The 19,149-nt window shown below is 41.6% G+C and overlaps 1 protein-coding gene across 1 annotated transcript; it reads right to left on the bottom strand.

The window, feature by feature from the left end:
* Positions 1–3,354: 3,354 nt before the first annotated feature.
* irx5b (iroquois homeobox 5b) lies at positions 3,355–5,915 on the bottom strand (the record flags this gene model as incomplete). The annotated part of the gene is made up of 3 exons (XM_081355630.1): positions 3,355–3,839; positions 4,635–5,040; positions 5,694–5,915. The coding sequence occupies 3 exons, from the start codon at positions 5,913–5,915 to the stop codon at positions 3,355–3,357; spliced, it is 1,113 nt and encodes a 370-aa protein (XP_081211756.1).
* Positions 5,916–19,149: the final 13,234 nt, after the last annotated feature.

Here is a 19,149-nt window from a genome sequence, read left to right as displayed (position 1 = left end):
ACTTTTATTCACAAGGCGCTATTATGCTCAATTCAATTCACTTCACACACACAAAACACTCAGAACTGGTATTCTTTCTGTCCGTTACAAACATGGCGGATCGTTTCCTGTCTCCAGGTGTACTAAATTATTCACAGTCTTTGATGTAAATAACCAAACACACAAAGACAATGTGAGGTGGCATGTCTTAATTAGCCAATCATCCGTCAGCGCGCGAGGCTCTCATTGACTGTGGCACGCGTCGACGCGGGCGCGCGTGTGTGGTTTGTGGCGTTATTTGCGCGCGAGGACTGCAGTTGCTCAGGGACTCCGAGGCTCCTAATGATGCTTTCAATTAAAGACGAGCCCCGAGGCTGGAGCAGCTGTCTGTTTAAAACGCCTCCTCTCTGAGCCTCCTCAGCGTGCGGGACTGCTTGAGTCAATATTATTTTAGAGACTACCTCCCATCTATTATTAAGTCAATTGAGCCATCAGCGTAACTGGCCATTTTCAACCCTAAATGAAATCTATTTGCCAAAGGCCTGGAGGACTGTCAGTGTGTAATACAATCATACAGTGGAGGAGGGCGTGCTTGTTAGGAGAATGAATGATAACGGCACGAATAATTCACCCTTAAATGGGAATCACGCTGTTTAGTGCTTCTCAATGGTGTTTTGCTTCAGCACTCAGATATATAATATGGTATATTATACAAAAATGTCCTTAAAATCAAATCACCATAAACTGCATTCACCCGCAGAATTACTTACATGACATAGGCTGAATAGATTCTTTTATAAAAATGAATACATTTTGAATTTCGCGGGTTTCACGCCTTCAGCACCTAATAATAACATAAAACGCATTGTACTCAACACAGACCTGTTCATATGGTTGCAAGTTACTTAAATTTAATATTTTACCATATTTATTTTGTGTTCATGGTTGTCAAAAAAGACACATCACCTGCATTATTGGACTACAGTATATAGCTTCAACCAAATGACAGATGAATTTGCCACAAATTGCTGATTTGATTGGAAAGTGCATCATTGACAACACATGAGAATCATTCATATCCTACGCACGATTATGGTTAAGTTGCATTTAAATTCACATTAGCATCTTTCCCCTGCTGTTTGAGAACAGATCTGACCTGCGACCCACCAGTTGAGAACCACTCAATGAGACATGATGATTGGGAATGAGTTTAAATAAAATAAACATTTATTAATGCACCCCCCAAAAAGTAAAACGTTTAATGAATGCCAATCATGGTTTAACTCCAGAAGAGTTGGGTTCATCTTCTCCCTGCAGGAAAACAGTCCCTCAGACCCCATCGATCGGCTCCAAATCAATGCTTTTAAAAGCCCTACATAGCCTTTAGTTAAGAGCAGAAGCGTGCACGCTTCAAAGCGGCCCTCCTGTATTGATTAAGAGTGGATGAGCTTTTCACAGATTTTCTCTCACTCTATAAGGACTGTCCACTATTCATAGACTGATATTTATGACACACTCTTAAAATTAAATGGGGTTTTTGCAGAGGTGCCAACGTTTCTAAATAGAGAGTTTGTGTGAAGAACATTTAAAAAATCTAAAGAACCTTTTCCCACTCTTGTGCAGTGGAAAGATTCCATGTTAATGGGAACATCAATGTCATAAAGAACATTTATTTTTAAGTGTAGGAATATTGGAAGATATTTTCACAGGAAAATTCATTGTTGTCAGTGCAAGTCTATTTTTGAGAGAGAGAACATTTCTACAAACTTGTTTTGTAGTAAAGTTATCAGATTTTTCTTGTCATATCCCTGAAAAGAAGTCCCTGATGTGCAGTATCAGATGTTGATACCTTGCCAATTGAAGAAGATTTTTTTTTTTTTTTACAAAGAACACATCACATGTTATTAAAACTGGAGATAGCACAACATTGGCTCTGTGAAAGAGCATGTTAAACAGCTGGCAATAACAGCTAGATGAAAGATGTATTAGAAGTAAGTGTATCAGCTGTGCGCTCAGAACCCATTTTACAGCAATTACTGGGGATATTTTGTGTTTACACGTCTAGAAAGAGACGGAAAGAAAACTCATCTCTAGCTGCCCTAAAACCCCTTGTAAAGCAATGGAACGATAAAATGACTGCGTTGAATGTGACATTGGTCACAAGATGATTGGATAGTTTGGACGGAGCTTCTTCAGTTACAAAGCTTTGAATTCACTGAATTGTGAAATAGCATTGCGCCAAGTATAAATATACACCCCGACTTCGAATTTGCTGGAGGGATTGGAGAGCTTTTCAAGTCCTCGCTGCCTCTTTTCATGGTTTTGTGTACAAAAGCGTTGTATTCCCCCTGTAAGCCACGGGCCTGAGTCGCTTCTCTGATGTTTGTTGATGTCGGACTGCAGGAATGGGGAATCTGTGCTAATCCTGTCATTCTTGCAAAGAGTTTACTAAATTTTGAATTTACACATTTAATACCTTTTTAAAACGGTCTTTGAACATTTTTAGCCCCTCGCTCTTTCCGCATCGCAGGAAAAAAGCAACACACTTTTCATGAGAGGATGCTTTATGGAGCATAAATTTAATATCTCCTCCACTTAAGAGTACTCTCCCATAATCCCCCTGCTATAAATGTTGACTTGTGCTATTTAAATGTACAATTTATCCTGTGTATTATGCCTGCAGGAGGCCATGGTTACAGCTGTTGAGTGTTTTCTTTGAGTCCATGTAGGTGTAGCACAGTTGAGAGCAAATCAGGAAGGCACTGCACACCATTCTGTGAAGAACAGATGATAGAATAATCCGTAAGGGGTCAGAATATGATGATATGAAGAATAGCTTGGCTGCAAAAAGAAAAAAAAAAGAAAGAAAATGCAGCTATAAATGTTCTTGACTGATATCTTCAGAGCAGAGACAGTGATGATAATGGACCTGATGCCAACCCTGTAGTTCCTCTTCTGTTCATAACACCTCACACATATTTCAAAATCTCTTCATAAAATGGGTGTGATTTATGTGTTTAAAGTTTCAAGAGAACATATACTAGGCACAAATAAAATACCACTGATGCATTAGGAAATTTGCTTGAAAAAAGATGGTTTCCCCTCGATATGACAGGATGGCACATGATCAAAGTTTGTAATGTGCAAAGATCCGTTCAAACTATAACTGAACTCATTTTAACAGCTGATTGAGATTACAAAAATCTTTTAAATTAGTACTTTGGCCTCTTGCACAAATATTTTACAATAGATATGTAAAGAAAAAGAATATTTCAAAACCATTTCCTTTTTAAATATTAAAAAAGTTGTATGCTTTTTCGGAGATGTTGCCGTTCGTCCAGAAATAATAGCCTATAATGAATAGCTATACCAGCTCTAAATATTCGGCCTCCTGTGCTGAAACGTGAGATCTTTGCTCATCTCCTGAGTCAGCTTGCTGTCCCTCGCTCTGTGTAACACAGTCTGGTTAATCCCGTTCAGAAGCGTTGAGTTTGACGCGGAGCCGAACGCGCCGTAGTTCGTGAATCCCGCGTAGAACGGAGACGTGTAGTAGAAACGTGTGGGGGGGAAGGGGCACTGCGCGGGGGACTCGGCGGGCGACGACGCGTCGGCTCTCTTATCCGAGGTAGCGATTTCAGCGAGAGACCACAGCTTGGGTTTAGGGGTCGGGTTTGCAGAATGAATGACAGATGTGGCGTTGCAGTTTTCACTGAGGGCCGCCTTGGTTTCACTCAGGTCGTTTTGGGGAGAGGAGGTCGTGGGCACCGGAGACTCAGAGACTGTCCGACTCTCCTCTTCCTCACAGTCGACGATGACGCTCTCCGCCGCGTCGTCGCGATCTCCCGCGCGCTCGTCGTCAACTGCGATGGAATGACAAAAGGCGCGTGCGTTAATATTCTAAATAACACAAAACAACAACAGATGCTCTGTTTTCCCCCGAATCAATCGAGTTATTAAAAATAGGCTACAATAAAAAGTAGGCTATGGTTTAAATATTTTTGTGAGACTTTAAAAGGGAGGTAAAGATTTATGTGAAGGCAAAAAAACAAACAAACAAAAACACATGTAGGCCTAGAACTTGTCAGCAAAAAAAAAAAAAGTTTAATTAAAAGCCTGCAAATCTATTTTTTAATTTGTTTTGTATTAAAATATTGTGTTATTGTATCCTGTTATAGGCTACTAGGCATATATTCAATATGATTTGTTTCTAAACGTTCGTCCGCCAAATCGAAAACAATGTGGTTTAACAATACAGAGATTATTCTGTCATCGCGTGACAAGGGAAAAAAAGAAATAAAAGAGGAAATTGTAGGCCTATTTTACAGAGAACCCCTGTCATGGCTGTTTTGTCAAGGTCATTATTTATTGATTTTTTAAAAAATAGATATTTAAAATTTTCATGCACTAAATCTTAAAACGTATTATTCATGACCCACAAGTTCCAGAAGTTTGTTATTATAATTATTGAAAATGATGATTACGTTGCACTCATTTCTTTTTTTTTTTTACTTGATGGTTAAACCAGAAAAAAAGATTTCACCTTGTCATCTCATACAACCTTATTTCTCACTTACATAAAAATTATATTTCATTTTTTATACGAAATATAATAACAACACAACCACGCGCACATAATAATGGGGGGAAATGAACACCTGAATCTTTGGTCGTCTGTGTTGTTTCGGCTGTTTTGAGCGGCTCATCGTCTTCATCGTTTTTCTCTAAATCAATACTGTCCTCCTCGTCTTCATCCTCACTCCTGTTCCGTGGCGTCCACGTCATCTTGTTCTCCTTCTTCAGTCTCCTCCGGGCGTTGGCGAACCAGGTGGACACTTGAGTGAGGGTCATCTTAGTGATGATGGCCAGCATGATCTTTTCGCCCTTGGTGGGATAAGGGTTTTTCCTGTGTTCGCTGAGCCAGGCCTTCAGGGTGGCGGTGGCGTCGCGCGTCGCGTTCTTCCGGTACGCGGGGTCTCCGAACGGGTACGCGCCCAGGGGACCGGCGTACGGGTGATAGCCGATGGAGCCCGGCATGCCTGGAGAAGACTCGTATGGGGAGCCCTGGGCGAGGAATTCATAAAGATTACAATCGAGGAGGAGAGCACAGCTATCTGTTTCTCATGATGATCTGTTTGTTTAGACTTTGATTGTTCGGCTACTGTTAAAATGTGGCATGCAGGGTGCTTCTGCATTACCCGAACGTGATAAAAATGAACTTAATCTCACTAAAAAGATTAGATTCACACAATGATCTAATGATGAAGCATTTTCATATGAAAGTTCCCCACGGGAAAAAAAAAAATAAAAAAAAATAAAAAAAATAAATGAAAACAATTAATACTCCAAGGGATATAATGTAAATTACGCAATTAATGCACACTATTCGTTAACTATATTTTGAAGGATTTTGTTTTCTGCGTTCCCAATGAAAGTTTAAAGTGCAAAAACAAATGCAAGCTAATTAATTTACTTTGATAAAGGGTAAAAAATTATAATTTTGGCGTCGTCAATAAAACACTTTATAGATACATGTGCAATACGAAAAAAAAAAAAAAAAGGTGAAATCGATCTACTAATAGTTTTAATTAGCCTATAATAAAAAGGTTTTAACTGTAGGCACTGGAATGCATAATCATAATAATTAAAAATAAACACTGATGAACTCCAGACTGCTGAAATCTAGTCAAACATGGACTTTATTGAAGTAAACTCACCCCGTATGAAGTGAAGGGGGCGGTGGACTCGGGACTGTACTGGAGGGAGTTGAAGAGTGCAGTGTTTGTGAAGGATGAGGACGCGTACGGGGCGAAAGCAGATCCGCTAGAGGACCGTCCCAGATCATCAGCCCGCGCTCCCGGGACCGCGCTGGGGCCGTACGGGGGACACGAGTACAGGGACAGCGAAGACTGGTACAAGTATCCCTGTGGAAACGCCATGACCAGATCACTGCCACAGTCTCCTCACGAGCCCGAGAGCCAGGACACTCATCCTACGAGCCATCGAAGGGGGAACAAATCAAAGATGCAAAGCTGATCGACTCCTGATATCACGAGCAGTGAGAGTGTCTTCGGTTAACGGTGGAAGAGTCTCGAGGTCCGCGCGCTTCCTCAAGGAGAGGGAAAGAAAAGCTCAAGCTGAGTTTTCCTCTCTCTCTCTCTCTCTCTCTCTCTCTCTCTCTCTCTCTCTCTCTCTCTCTCTCTCTCTCTCTCTCTCTCTCTCTCTCTCTCTCTCTCTCTCTCGTTTACACACGCGTTCTTGCGTTTCTGTTTTAAATGTCCAATGCCTCAAGCGCAAGTTTGGTTGCTACGCATATTTTTTCAACACCTCACCATATAAAGTTAAAAACATTGTGCAGTTCACACAGGACACATTCTCGATGCCGTTCGCTGTAAAAAAAAAAAAAAATTAAAAAAAAAAAAAAAAAAAAAAAAAAAAAAAAAAAAAAAAAAAAAATATATATATATATATATATATATATATATATATATATATATATATATATATATATATATATATATATATATATATATATATATATATATAACATCTATAAAGTAAACGTTCTAGTTTTTTAGCACATGCCACAGGATAAAATTCACCTTGTAAAAGGTTTCGGGACACATGCGCACAGGGCGCAGCGGGGCTAAAGATGCACCGGGGTAAAAGATGCACCGGGTTTAAAGATGCACCGGGGTAAAAGATGCACCGGGTTTAAAGATGCACCGGGGTAGAAGGCTCCTTGATTTGATTTTCCTCTAAACCACTAGATGGCACACAAACTTTCACAAACACCCGCTTTTCAAGATGCTGATTCTGCGCTAATTTGATCTAATATTTTATGTTTTTGAACAAAATGATGTAGATTTAACTAGCAAATTAAAATCGCTAAAATTGACTATATTTTGAGACAAATGTCTTGATAATGATTTAACGAGCTATAAGCTTTTTTTTTTTTTCAATAATGGAACAATCCTAAAGGTATTTTTGGGTAAAAGGTGCCCCTGCTGTTGGGACAGACTGTTGCTGTCATGCATGACATGGTTAGATTCAGATTCAGATGGTAAATATCATGTATTATATAAATAATTTGGGTGTCCACCTTAGAGATAATCATCATAGGCTATGTATAATGAAACCGTCATATTTAAAAATATGATATTAATCATATCAAATAATAAAATATGATGTAATGTTACTACTGTAAATCAAATTAAATTATCATGGGATCTCATTCAATGCTTTCAGAATCGTTACTTTTTAAAATAATTTTGTTTTTGAATTTTTAAAATATTTTTATATTAACATTTTAATGACAGTTTAGTTATTGAATAAAAAAATATTATGTTATTTATCAAAATAAACAGAAAATAGTGCAAACTTTGCTAAAGTGTTTGTTTTGAACAAGTAGGCAATTAACTTAGACATTATTAAAAACATATTATTTTAGCTAAAGTATTTGTATCAATTGGCTACTGTGTGTCTTTTGGCCCATGCACGCTGGTTTCACCCCGTGTGTCTGTGGAGTAAAAGGCCCATCTTACAATCTCATATATTTTTAAACAAATTTTTAAACAAAAAAAAAATTATTTATTAATAAACCATTAATAAACCTTTTATTGTTTATTTTCACACAAAATCTGTTGCTCAATAAATGTTCAATACAAACATATAATTATATATTTTGTTCTGCAATCATGTTGCCCAGTTGTACCCTGCTGGTCCATTCTGCTGCGCCAACTGGTTTGAAATCACTATATGTGAACGGTTCAGATTAATAATAATAATCGGCAAAAAAAAAATTAATTAAATAAATAAATAAATACGGCCTCAAAGCTGTTCTGATCCATTTCCGTGCGTCCCGTCGAACTGTTCTTGGACGCGATAACTTTTCCCGTGTGAACGCACCTACAATCGGTGTAAAAAATTCGGTGCAACACCGGCAATGAGAAATAATAGAAATCATTTCACTATGCAAACTCGCTTTGAAAGTCATAGCCTATTCTGGAGTGCATGTCTAATGTTAAAGCCTATGTGTTTACTTTGTCTGGAGCAAAGCAATTGAGGCGCCGCGGCCAAACAACAGTAGGCCTATACCGCTAATAAACATGTCTTTCCTGGAGTTAGTTCTGTACCCTTTCGAAAGCGCTCACTCTTCTAGTTATATCCGCTACCCCCCTGCAGTGCCGCTGTGCATTATGAACGAAGCGTCGCGCGTTCGGTGTGTCGCGTCGCGTCGCGTTGAGTTCAGTAGAGGACGCAGGTGAGGTAATCCTCTGAGCGCGAGATCCTCTGACATCATGCGCTCAGGAATCCCTGCACTATTAACATGTCTTCCACGAACCCGACTGAGGCAGACCGGGAATGTAACGACCTCTCGACCGAAGATGGAGGAACACCTGATTCCCAAACTACACACGAGCGAGCCGAGACAGCCTGCTGGAACAGGTAAAGAGCACCTGAAACCGCTCCTTACAGTGCTGGTCGGCCAGGGTGTTATTATAGACATCTTCTCTTATCTAGACACCTCTCAACACAACATAAAGGTATCGCTTGAATTCATTGAACAATGTAAACATGCAGAGAGGTGACTAATCTCATTTGCGAGCTCTATTAATAGACTCAAGCGCTTAATGCAGCACTGCTCTGTGTCTGAAGTGTAGCCTATAAAGCAGGGTTTCATTAAAGTATAATTCATGCATAAAGCCCTTTATAATGCATTATAGTTCCAGAAATAATTGTAACCACAAATTCTTAACTATTTATGGTTACAATAATGCATTATAACACTTGACATAGCACTTGAAACTGGGTGTTGATGCATTATACTCTTATATAACTATGGGTAAGTATTATAATGCATAATGGTTGCAATTATTCATGAGAACATAGAACTGATTAGTGTGTGTATACGAATGCATTCTAGTTACAGGCACACACACTCAAAAGAGAGAGAGAGAGAGCATTGCCATAATCATTTAAATGCCTGATAAAGTAAGACTGGAATAGCTGTGGCTCAGTTAACCTACAAAATACTTTCTCTGTTGGAACATTTAAACATTTTATTATTACACTGACACTCAGCAGTTTTAATCTTTTTTTTTATCAATTTGTATCTAGATGCCAGTTCCATGGACCAACAAAGACCTGCTTTTGCAGTCGAGGAAAAGGTAAGCTCAACAGACACAAGAATTGACAAGATAGTAAAAAAAAAAAGAGCCAAATATAGTGTGCAATATGTAATTATATGCACATTTACACTATATAGCATAACACATACGCTCCTCTTTCCAACACCACAACCTCTGGCTTGAGTTTGTTTTGCAACCCCAAACCAGTCGACGGCTGACGAACCTCGAAAATGTTACGCTTATCATTCATTTGAAACATCTCTCCCCGAAACGTGTTATATATGATTTACTTGCAGAGATCCATGGTTTTCTGAACTTTAAAAACAATGATTTCCTGAAAGTAAATGGACAACCTACATTAAATGAAACCTACACTGAAAAAAAGGCCAAGAAAGGTAAAAAAAGATGCTTCACGTAGTAACATCTGCAAGTGCAAAATATGATTTAATATGATTCAAACGTACTATATTTCGGGTTAGACCAACACAAGTATGATGGATCAGATCAGGTAGAAATAGCTGCGCATTTTCACTTTTTACACTGTATAATCGTTTGTCTCGGAAGATTATACTTTTATACAGAAGGAGTCAATAACTCCAGTGGCTATAAATGAACATTGATTGAGGATTATGGTGCATGAATAATGCTCTCTTTCCACAAACATTATCAGATTTGATGCATCACAGTCAGTTTTATGGTGATATGACTTTATTAAGCAGTTGCTTTGTTCATAAAGATGGACACAGTCTGTTGAATGTTATCTTATATTCTTTTCATGGCTGTGGATACAGTGTTATCTACACTAAATAAAAATAAGTTTGTCCTAACAATGATACGGTTGAGTAAAAAAAAACCCTAAAGTGTTAAAAAGTCAACCTGTCCCTGTAGCCGTGCGAGTAATAGTGCCAGTTTTAGACTAACTTTGCTCAAGCCGTGTTATAAATATCTGTGTTCGCCAATTGCTTGTTAATGCTGAATTCCTTTTCCCATTCTTCAGGGAATTCCTCAGCTTACCTGAGCTTTAATACTAGCAAAGATTAGCCCTGTCCTGCTTGTTTCTGTATGCCCTGGACGTTGATCCTGTAAGGTAGTTGTTGTTTGTCGCTTGCTGAATGAGCCCTTGTTCCCCGCTGTGCTTGAGCCCAGGTGGACTCTGTGGCTTTGAGCTTCGAAGTGCTCAGGCGCTGTTGTGGATATCACGTATCTGTAGATGGAAATGAACACTGGATTAACTGAAGTGTCCACAGCAGCTGCAGACTGGACATTGTGACACGTTTTTTTCAGAGCCTTGTCATCATGGAATAACAACGGGTCTAATTTCTCTGTTTATTGCTCACTGCTTTAATAAGCTTTACAGGACTTTAAGAACATTTTTTTAAGTACTCTTTAGCTAAAATGTGCTTTTTTTGCTTATTCAAGAAATGTTCCCGAGTTTAGTAGAAGTTAAGCTCGTCTGTGACCAATGTTGGGGAAAGTTTATTTTAAAAGTAATGTGTTACAATATTGTTTTTCTCCCTAAAAAAGTAACTAATTCCATTACTTATGGAAAGTAATGCGCTACGTTACATTTGCGTTACTTTTTCATAAAGTAACATAAAAAAGGACACAGGAGAAGAAAGATCAACACATTACCTCAGCAATAAAAAAAAAGAAAAATAAACAAATGTGATGCTTTATCTAAGTCATTTTTGCTGATTGGCACGGTTGAATTGGATCATCGAAGGTCAGCATCAAAGACATTGATTAATAAAGTGAGATTAAATGCATAAAGTATATTTGAAGAGTTCAGATGCAAAAGCCTCTAAGTGCCACCTGAAATTTTCTTCTAGAATGATCATTTTTATCAAGCTTGTATATTTAAGTTCAGTAATTTCACTTTAATGGCAATGCAAATTACCTATTAATTGTCATTTAAGTGAAATTACTGAACTTAAATATACAAGCTTTATAAAAATGATCATTCTAGAAGAAAATTTCAGATGGCACTTAGAGGCTTTTGCATCTGAACTCTTCATTTGTGTCATTTAACATATTTAATTGTTAATGGTTTGCATAATATTCTGAGGTTGCATCTCACTGTTTTTATACATTTTGAGGAATACTGAATCTGTTTTGTGCAAGTGAGATGAGTAAATGCATGTTCACATTTGGGTTCAACATCTTTCTCCAGCACGAACCAGTGGAAAGACACACAGTGGAAAATTAGCGCTGTAAAGGTGTGGACAGGGTTATTTTTGCAGCTGATCTTATTGCATATGCATTTGTAGGAGTTTCCCTTTCTGACGCAACATTAATGAGAGGAGAATGCTTGAATCATGCATGCAAGGTGATTTACTAAGGTTTGCTCTAGTCAATTGACTGATATTTGCGCCATTATTTAACATCCCCAAAAAAGTATGTCTTAAACCAGATGCTAATTTACGCTTTGTGCTCTTGTGTTGGTCATTATGGAAATGATCCGGATGTGTTCTTTAATTTGCACGTTGTGAGTTGATCACACGCCGAACTTTCCACTTTTATGGAATTGCTCTGATGCTAATTTGCCCTGATTAGTCAATCTGGCCCTTAGAACTACAGTAAGCGTCATGTTTACTCACAGAGCACACTTCTGCACTCGGGGACTGGAGAGCTGTCAGACGATTCATGGGAAAACAAAGCAACGTTTCTTATTTGAAAAAGTAACTCGGATATTATGTTGTAAATTTAAAAGTAATGCTCTACTCTACTAGCTACTCGAAATAAAGTAATCTGATTACTCAACTCACATTACTTGTAAAGCGTTACCCCAACACTGTCTGTGATGTCGAGTACTACAGAAAATAATTTAGTTTTTGTAAAACAGCCACAACTGCACTTAAAATACAAGCCTTTGTGTCAGAATATTCTGGAGTGTTTAAACGCAGAAATGGGCAGCTTATATTTTTGTTAAAGTGCTTAAATTAATTCTTCCATTAAAATGTGATCTTAAATTGATCTTTTAGCAATGGGACTACAGATGAATATCTAGTCAGGTGATACCTGTGTAATTCACATGGGCCCCATTCTTCTTCTTTTGCGCATCAAAAGTTAAGGTCCCTTTACCCTGAGTCCGAAATACTCGTCCGAAATTTCACACATTAAAAAATAAAAATGACCTCATGTTGTGTCAATCACGTTTACACACTGCCTCCAAAACTGTCGTCCGTCATACATTTTTTTTGGATCGGGTTTGATTTTTATGGTTTTTTTTTTTTGCATCCGTAGCAAGCATTTTGAGAAGAGTTTTGACAATTCAGAGCCACCGAATGACAAAAAAACGCATACGGAAATTGTGGACAGTGTGCAAGGACCTTTAGACTTTGCGTGGTCATGACAGGAGTTGAACTTTAATGTACTGTAACTTTGGACTGACAAGGTAAGCTAGCAATTTTATCACATCATTCTCATGTCAACATGAATAAGTCATGTGGTTATCCTGTGGTCGCACAAAGCAATGTTTGGTCTACATTTCATTCAGATAGATTTCCTGTTATCCCAACACTGAATCTTCAGATTAATTAGATTCCTGTCAAATTTAACAGTGGAATTACTTCATTGCACAAGTATTCAGAAACATCAAATGCTTTACATTTTCTTCAGTCCAAGACGAATCAGTCATTGTCCAGACAGGGCCAAAGTACAAGCGGCCACATGCACACAGCGTTACTTAATTAATTGCAAAAGGCTTGGATTACACATCCGACCATTATGTATTGGAAAACAATTCCTAGCCAGTTACCAATCCGTGTGTAATGAATACCCATTGGACCTGACTGTTTAAACCAACTTGAATGGGGGGACATTTTACTGAGACATTCTTGTCTAATGAAAGACATGACATGCCAGTGGAAATGGAGGCTAGAGCAGCTGTGACATGTGGAAAGCATGCTGGGATATTTTAATGTGACGTCTCATTGAAGGAAGCTACAGCACTTGTCTGGTTGATTTCCAGTTTTTGGGTTCTGGCATGTGGGAAAAATCTAAAACATTTTGGATGAGGGTTTTGTTTCAGAACGGAATGAATGTGCAAATAAAAATTGAACTAATTTTTTACAAAAAAAGTAAATCGTTACAAGCCTCAACACGAAGTGTGGCACTGAAATATAAATGGCCACCCCTGAGGTCTTAATGAACATGACCGCTGCTATAAATGACACAAAGTCCTCTGGGATTTCTCTTTCCAAATGAAGTGTAGTGGAGGTTGAGTGTGGACTGAAGTCTGACAGATGAACTGTGGTTAATGGCCACTTCCAGAGAGGTCTCATCTCCACTGGGCCGTGCACACGCATCAGCAGGTGACTAAAACAGCCACTGCACTTGTCAAACTGTCACATTACTGGCTAATGAAGAGTAATCATGCCGGCGTTGAGTGAAATGTTATTCCTCAGCTAAAGGGTATTTGTGCTTGTCAACCCGTTTTAGATTAGCACAGAAAACGGCACATGATGCTGTTATGGTGACGATAAGAGGAAGTTAGTGCGGTAATGTTTGTTTAATGATGGTTTGGTGTGACTTGAGCAGTAAATATGCCAGAATGGGTAACAGGGTTGCAGATTTAGATTGAATTAAGCTACAGCATCACTCAGTTGAGGCTACCAAATGTTGGTTTGTATTTACTGATAAACATATATTTCCTATGTACTGTATGTCATGATTTTATGGAATGTTGCAGTTTTTCTTGGGGAGAAATCACGAGGTGCACACACCAGGTTTGGTTGATTAAAACAAGCTCTGGGGTGATTGCTCTGTTAGTGCGGTTCATTTGAATAAGTGTGAACTCTGCCATCCGAACCCTGGTGTGCACCAAACAAGCGGACACAGGGTGAGTTCACACTTGTTGTTCAGTTAACTTGTTTCGTGTTGGTCTGGACCAACAACAACATTTGGTCCTGGTCTGCTTAGCGTTCACATTGACGTTTTAACACTGAACCTAAAGATACCGAACCTAAAGGCATAGGGATATGATCACAACCTGATTGTTTTCATGACTGTAACACAATGACGTGTATGACACGTATTGCCTATTTTGAGATGAAACTTACTGAACATCCAAAACAATGTGTTCAGGGCTAAATGTGCTCGTTGTTTGTGCGTAGCTACATATGATGGTGTCTTAACCAGCTGAGAACTCGTGAAGAGCTTATAAAATGTGTAAAGGAGTCAAAACAGCGGCAGGAATCCCTCCGTCACACAAATGAAGATCTGCGAGGAGACGCGGTTCTGATCCTGTACTGAACTGTCATGGGCAACATCACGGCGAGGAAAAAACAGGTTTGTTTGAGCATTCTGTCCTTTTTGGTGTCACATCTTGTGACATCATGTCCTGTTTTGGTTTGTTTACATGTCTTTGGTCCGTGTCCTGGTTATGGCAGCGTTTACACATATTCAACTGAACCGCACTAACAGAGCAATCGCACCAGGGTTCGTTTTAATGATGTAAAGTTCGGGAGGAACATGTTCAAATTACCTTTCCAATCAGTATGAGCGAAGGCCTATATATATACATAGCCGACTCACCTATGTTCCTGGACAGTTTTCTGCATCCCTCCACCACCCCGTCTCCTCACTCTCGCCTGGTTTCTATCCCAGCCAGGGATACGGGGGAGTACTCTGGGTTCTGGAGCTGTGAGCCTCCCCTCGGACAGCATGCTAAACACACTTACTCTTTACTCTATCTGATTATTTGTAAGTGTGAACACATCCACAATTGCACATTTTCAGGGGTCTTTGACTGTTCCCTTCCAAATTAACTGAGATACAGTTCGACTAAAATATGAACGAAACACAGACCAAAGACATGTAAACAAACCAAAAACAGGACATGATGTCACAAGATGCGACCCTAAAAAGGACAGAATGCTTGAGCAAACCTGTTCATCGTAGTTTCGATGAAAAAGGACTAAATCTTTTTCTCTTGGTCCGGACCAAAAGAACCAAGATAACCGAACTAAAAGTGTGAACACACTATATATAATATAGAATATTATAATTGTGCCTTTATTGCTTTCAAAAAGTCATGGAAGACATTGTACCTTGGAATGTGCAATTAACTGTTTAAGGCAGGACCCTATTTGTGTCAGGTTTCGTATAGACGAAGCAGGCAAGATGGAAAGTTTAAATGCTTTAATTTGCAGAATGGATCGGTATGGATCGGATCGCCCTTCGGGCGGCCACGGTGGTGAAGACCCTTCGGGTGACCATGGCGGAGAGGACCCTTCGGGTGGCCATGGCGGAGAGGACCCTTCGGGTGGCCATGGCGGAGAGGACCCTTCGGATGGCCAGGACGGCATTGGGAACCGTGTCTGTGAGGCCTCCACGGTCCCCCCAGAGGACTTATAGCCCCCCCCCAAAAAATTTTCTTGGGGAAATTATCAGGCTCCGGTTCTAAGCTGGATGAGACAGGGGGCGAAGGCGGCTCTGGGCTGGACAGGACCAGGGGCAAAGAAGTCTCTGAGCTGGGCAGGACCAGCAGCGAAGAGGGCTCTGAGCTGGGCAGGACCATTGGCGAAGAGGGCTCTGAGCTGGGCAGGACCAGTGGCGAAGAGGGCTCTGAGCTGGGCAGGACCAGAGGCTCTGAGGGCTCTGAGCTGGGCAGGACCAGCGAAGAAGAGGGCTTTGAGCTGGACAGGACCAGCGACAAAGAGGGCTCTGAGCTGGACGGAACCAGCGACAAAGAGGGCTCTGAGCTGGACGAAACCAGCGGCGAAGAGGGCTCTGAGCTGGACGAAACCAGCGGCGAAGAGGGCTCTGAGCTGGACGAAACCAGCGGCGAAGAGGGCTCTGAGCTGGCCAGGACCAGCGGCGAAGAGGGCTCTGAGCTGGACAGGACCAGCGGCGAAGAGGGCCCTGAGCTGGACAGGACCAGCGGCGAAGAGGGCTCTGAGCTGGACAGGACCAGCGGCGAAGAGGGCCCTGAGCTGGACAGGACCAGCGGCGAAGAGGGCTCTGAGCTGGACAGGACCAGCGACAAAGAGGGCTCTGAGCTGGACGAAACCAGCGGCGAAGAGGGCTCTGAGCTGGACGAAACCAGCGGCGAAGAGGGCTCTGAGCTGGACGAAACCAGCGGCGAAGAGGGCTCTGAGCTGGCCAGGACCAGCGGCGAAGAGGGCTCTGAGCTGGACAGGACCAGCGGCGAAGAGGGCCCTGAGCTGGACAGGACCAGCGGCGAAGAGGGCTCTGAGCTGGACAGGACCAGCGGCGAAGAGGGCCCTGAGCTGGACAGGACCAGCGGCGAAGAGGGCTCTGAGCTGGACAGGACCAGCGATGAAGTGGGCTCTGAGCTGGACAGCGATGAGGGATCTGTGCTGGGCAGCGATGAGGGATCTGTGCTGGGCAGCGATGAGGGCTCTGCGCTGGGCAGCGATGAGGGCTCTGCGCTGGGCAGCGATAAGGGCTCTGCGCTGGGCAGGACCAGCGACGAGGAGGGTTTAAAGCTGGGCGGGACCAGCGGCGAAGTAGACTCTGAGCTGGACGGAACAAGCGGTGAAGGCTCTGTGCTGGACGGGACCAGCGGTGAAGAGGGCTCAGTGCTCTGGCTCTGGCGGGCAGGCAACTGGCTCTGGCTCTGGTTTGTCAGGGCCAATGAGAGGAGGAAGATCGCTGAAGTCATCAACCTCGGACATAGGCTTGGTGGGCACGACGCTGTCAGTCACAGGCGCGGCGGGCATGACGCTCACAGTCTCAGGGGCGGCGGGCACGACGCATACTGCCTTGGTCTCGGTAGCTCTGGCGTGAAGTGCAGGCTCGGCTGGACTGGCGTGAAGTGCTGGCTCGGCTGGACTGGCGTGAAGTACAGGCTCGGCTGACTTCCGGATGATGAAGGGTGGCGTGGTGAAGATGGCTGGCTCTGAATCGGATGGCTCAGGCTCTGGATCAGATGGCTCGGATTAGATGTGGAGATCTGGCTGGACAATTCCCACGGAGAGAGAGGAACCGCACACCCATAGCGTGCGATCAACGAATTCCATGAATGTCCGGTGGATATCGTCAAGCAGTAGTATCTGGGCGAGAGGATCCTCTAGTCCACCCCAAAAGTGCAATTTAAGATCCTCCTCCTCCCAGCTCACATCCTGATAGAGATCCAAATAAAACTCTGCATATTCCTCAAGAGATCGACCATTCTGGAAAAGGTTAGTAGTTTCCGTGGGGCTCTGCATTATGGTCTGGTCTTCTGTCAGGTTTCGTATAGACGAAGCAGGCAAGATGGTAAGTTTAAATGCTTTAATTTGCAGAATGGATCGGTACAGCGTAACAGGTGAGTAAACAGTAAGTTGAAAATCAGATGATAGCTTAAAGGGTTAGTTCACCCAAAAATGAAAATTCTGTCAGTAATTACTCACCCTCATGTTGTTCCAACCGCGTAAGACCTTCGTTCATCTTCGGAACACAAATTAAGATATTTTTGATGAAATCTGAGCCATGTTTCACTCCTCCATAGGCTTCTATGTGACCGAAACTTGCTGGCCCAGAAAAGTTATTAAAGAGATTGTTAATATAGTCCAAGTGACTCCAGTGGCTCAATCTTAAGTATATCAAGCGACGAGAATACTTTCTGTGCGCAAAAACAAATAAAAATAACGACTTTATTCCACTTTTCATTTCCTTCTCTCTGGGCCTCTAGTTGGTTCGCGTAGTCTTTTTGCGCACAATGCGTAGCGCGTCTGTGTTACACGTCACCACGTAGGCTCACTATTGGCCGACGCCGGTCATGTGTGTGTTGCGTGATGACGTGCAACACAGACGCGCAGCGCAAAAACACTACGAGGCCCAGAGAGAAGGAAATGAAAAGTGGAATAAAGTCGTTATTTTTGTTTGTTTTTGCGCACAAAAAGTATTCTCGTCGCATGATAAACTTAATGTAGTGCCACTGTAGTTACTTGGACTATTTTAACGATGTTTTAATAACTATTCTGGGCCGGTGAGTTTCGGTCACACTGGAAGCCTATGGAGGAGTCAAAATTCTGTCAGATTTCATCAAAAATATCTTAATTTGTGTTCCGAAGATGAACGAAAGACTTACATGGTTGGAACAACATGAGGGTGAGTAATTACTGACAGAATTTTCATTTTTGGGTGAACTAACCCTTTAACTGAATGATAACAAAGTCTATCTTTCTCTTGCAGATGCAGATGATGAAGATTCTCTTGAAGATGGACTGTAGAAGATCGGGATCGACGGTAAGTATGCAGGTAGGTGAAGTAGAGAGTCTGTGAGTCATGAATAGATGTGTGTAGACGAGACCAGACGAAGAGTGAGTGACTAAGTGCTGAATATAAAGGGCTTGTTAACGAGGGAGTGCAGGTGATGATGATGTTGGGTGATCGAGTGCAGGTGTGCCAAGGAGGATGATGGGAAGTGTAGTGCACACACAAAAAACCCCTAAAGGTCAACAGTGGATAGTAATTGTAGAGGTTGGTTGGTTATAATTAATTGGTTAATAATTAATAGGCACATTTTTCAGGTCACCTAACTACAGTTTGTGAGCAGCCCTTACTTGAACTGTAGGCCAGTGATTTATAACATGGAAATAAACTTCATATTGACATTTAATTAAATGGTATATCATGTAAATAATTTGATAAACCTTTTGGAAGAACTGACAGATCTAAAAATGTACGTGTTCTTTTCTGTATTTTTAGGAGTCTGAGTTTTCGACGCATGAGTTCACTCCATCGTCTTCGCACACTTTAGGATCAGAGCAGCACATTTGTGAGTTAAAGCATGTGACCCGAGACGGACTAGAGCCAGAACTCGAGACCTCCGTTCCAGCACCAGCTCTGGCCTTCACGGATGAGTCCGCTGCCAGTCAAAGCCACAGTCACGGGCACGATCCTACTGAACAAGAAACTGAACAGATCCTGAAGAACGAGGGGTTTGATCAGGAAGAACTAAAGCAAGATCATGAGAATCGCATGACACAGAGAAGATATGAGGAAGGAACTCCAGCTGTGGTGGTGACCCAACCAGATGAGGTGAGTGGAGACATGAACGTCCTACACAACAGGAACACTTCATCTTGTGTCC

This window comes from Scardinius erythrophthalmus (assembly GCF_964197995.2).
Source record: "Scardinius erythrophthalmus genome assembly, chromosome: 24".
Lineage (NCBI taxonomy): Eukaryota > Metazoa > Chordata > Actinopteri > Cypriniformes > Leuciscidae > Scardinius > Scardinius erythrophthalmus.
This window is presented reverse-complemented; position numbering and strand designations above follow the sequence as displayed.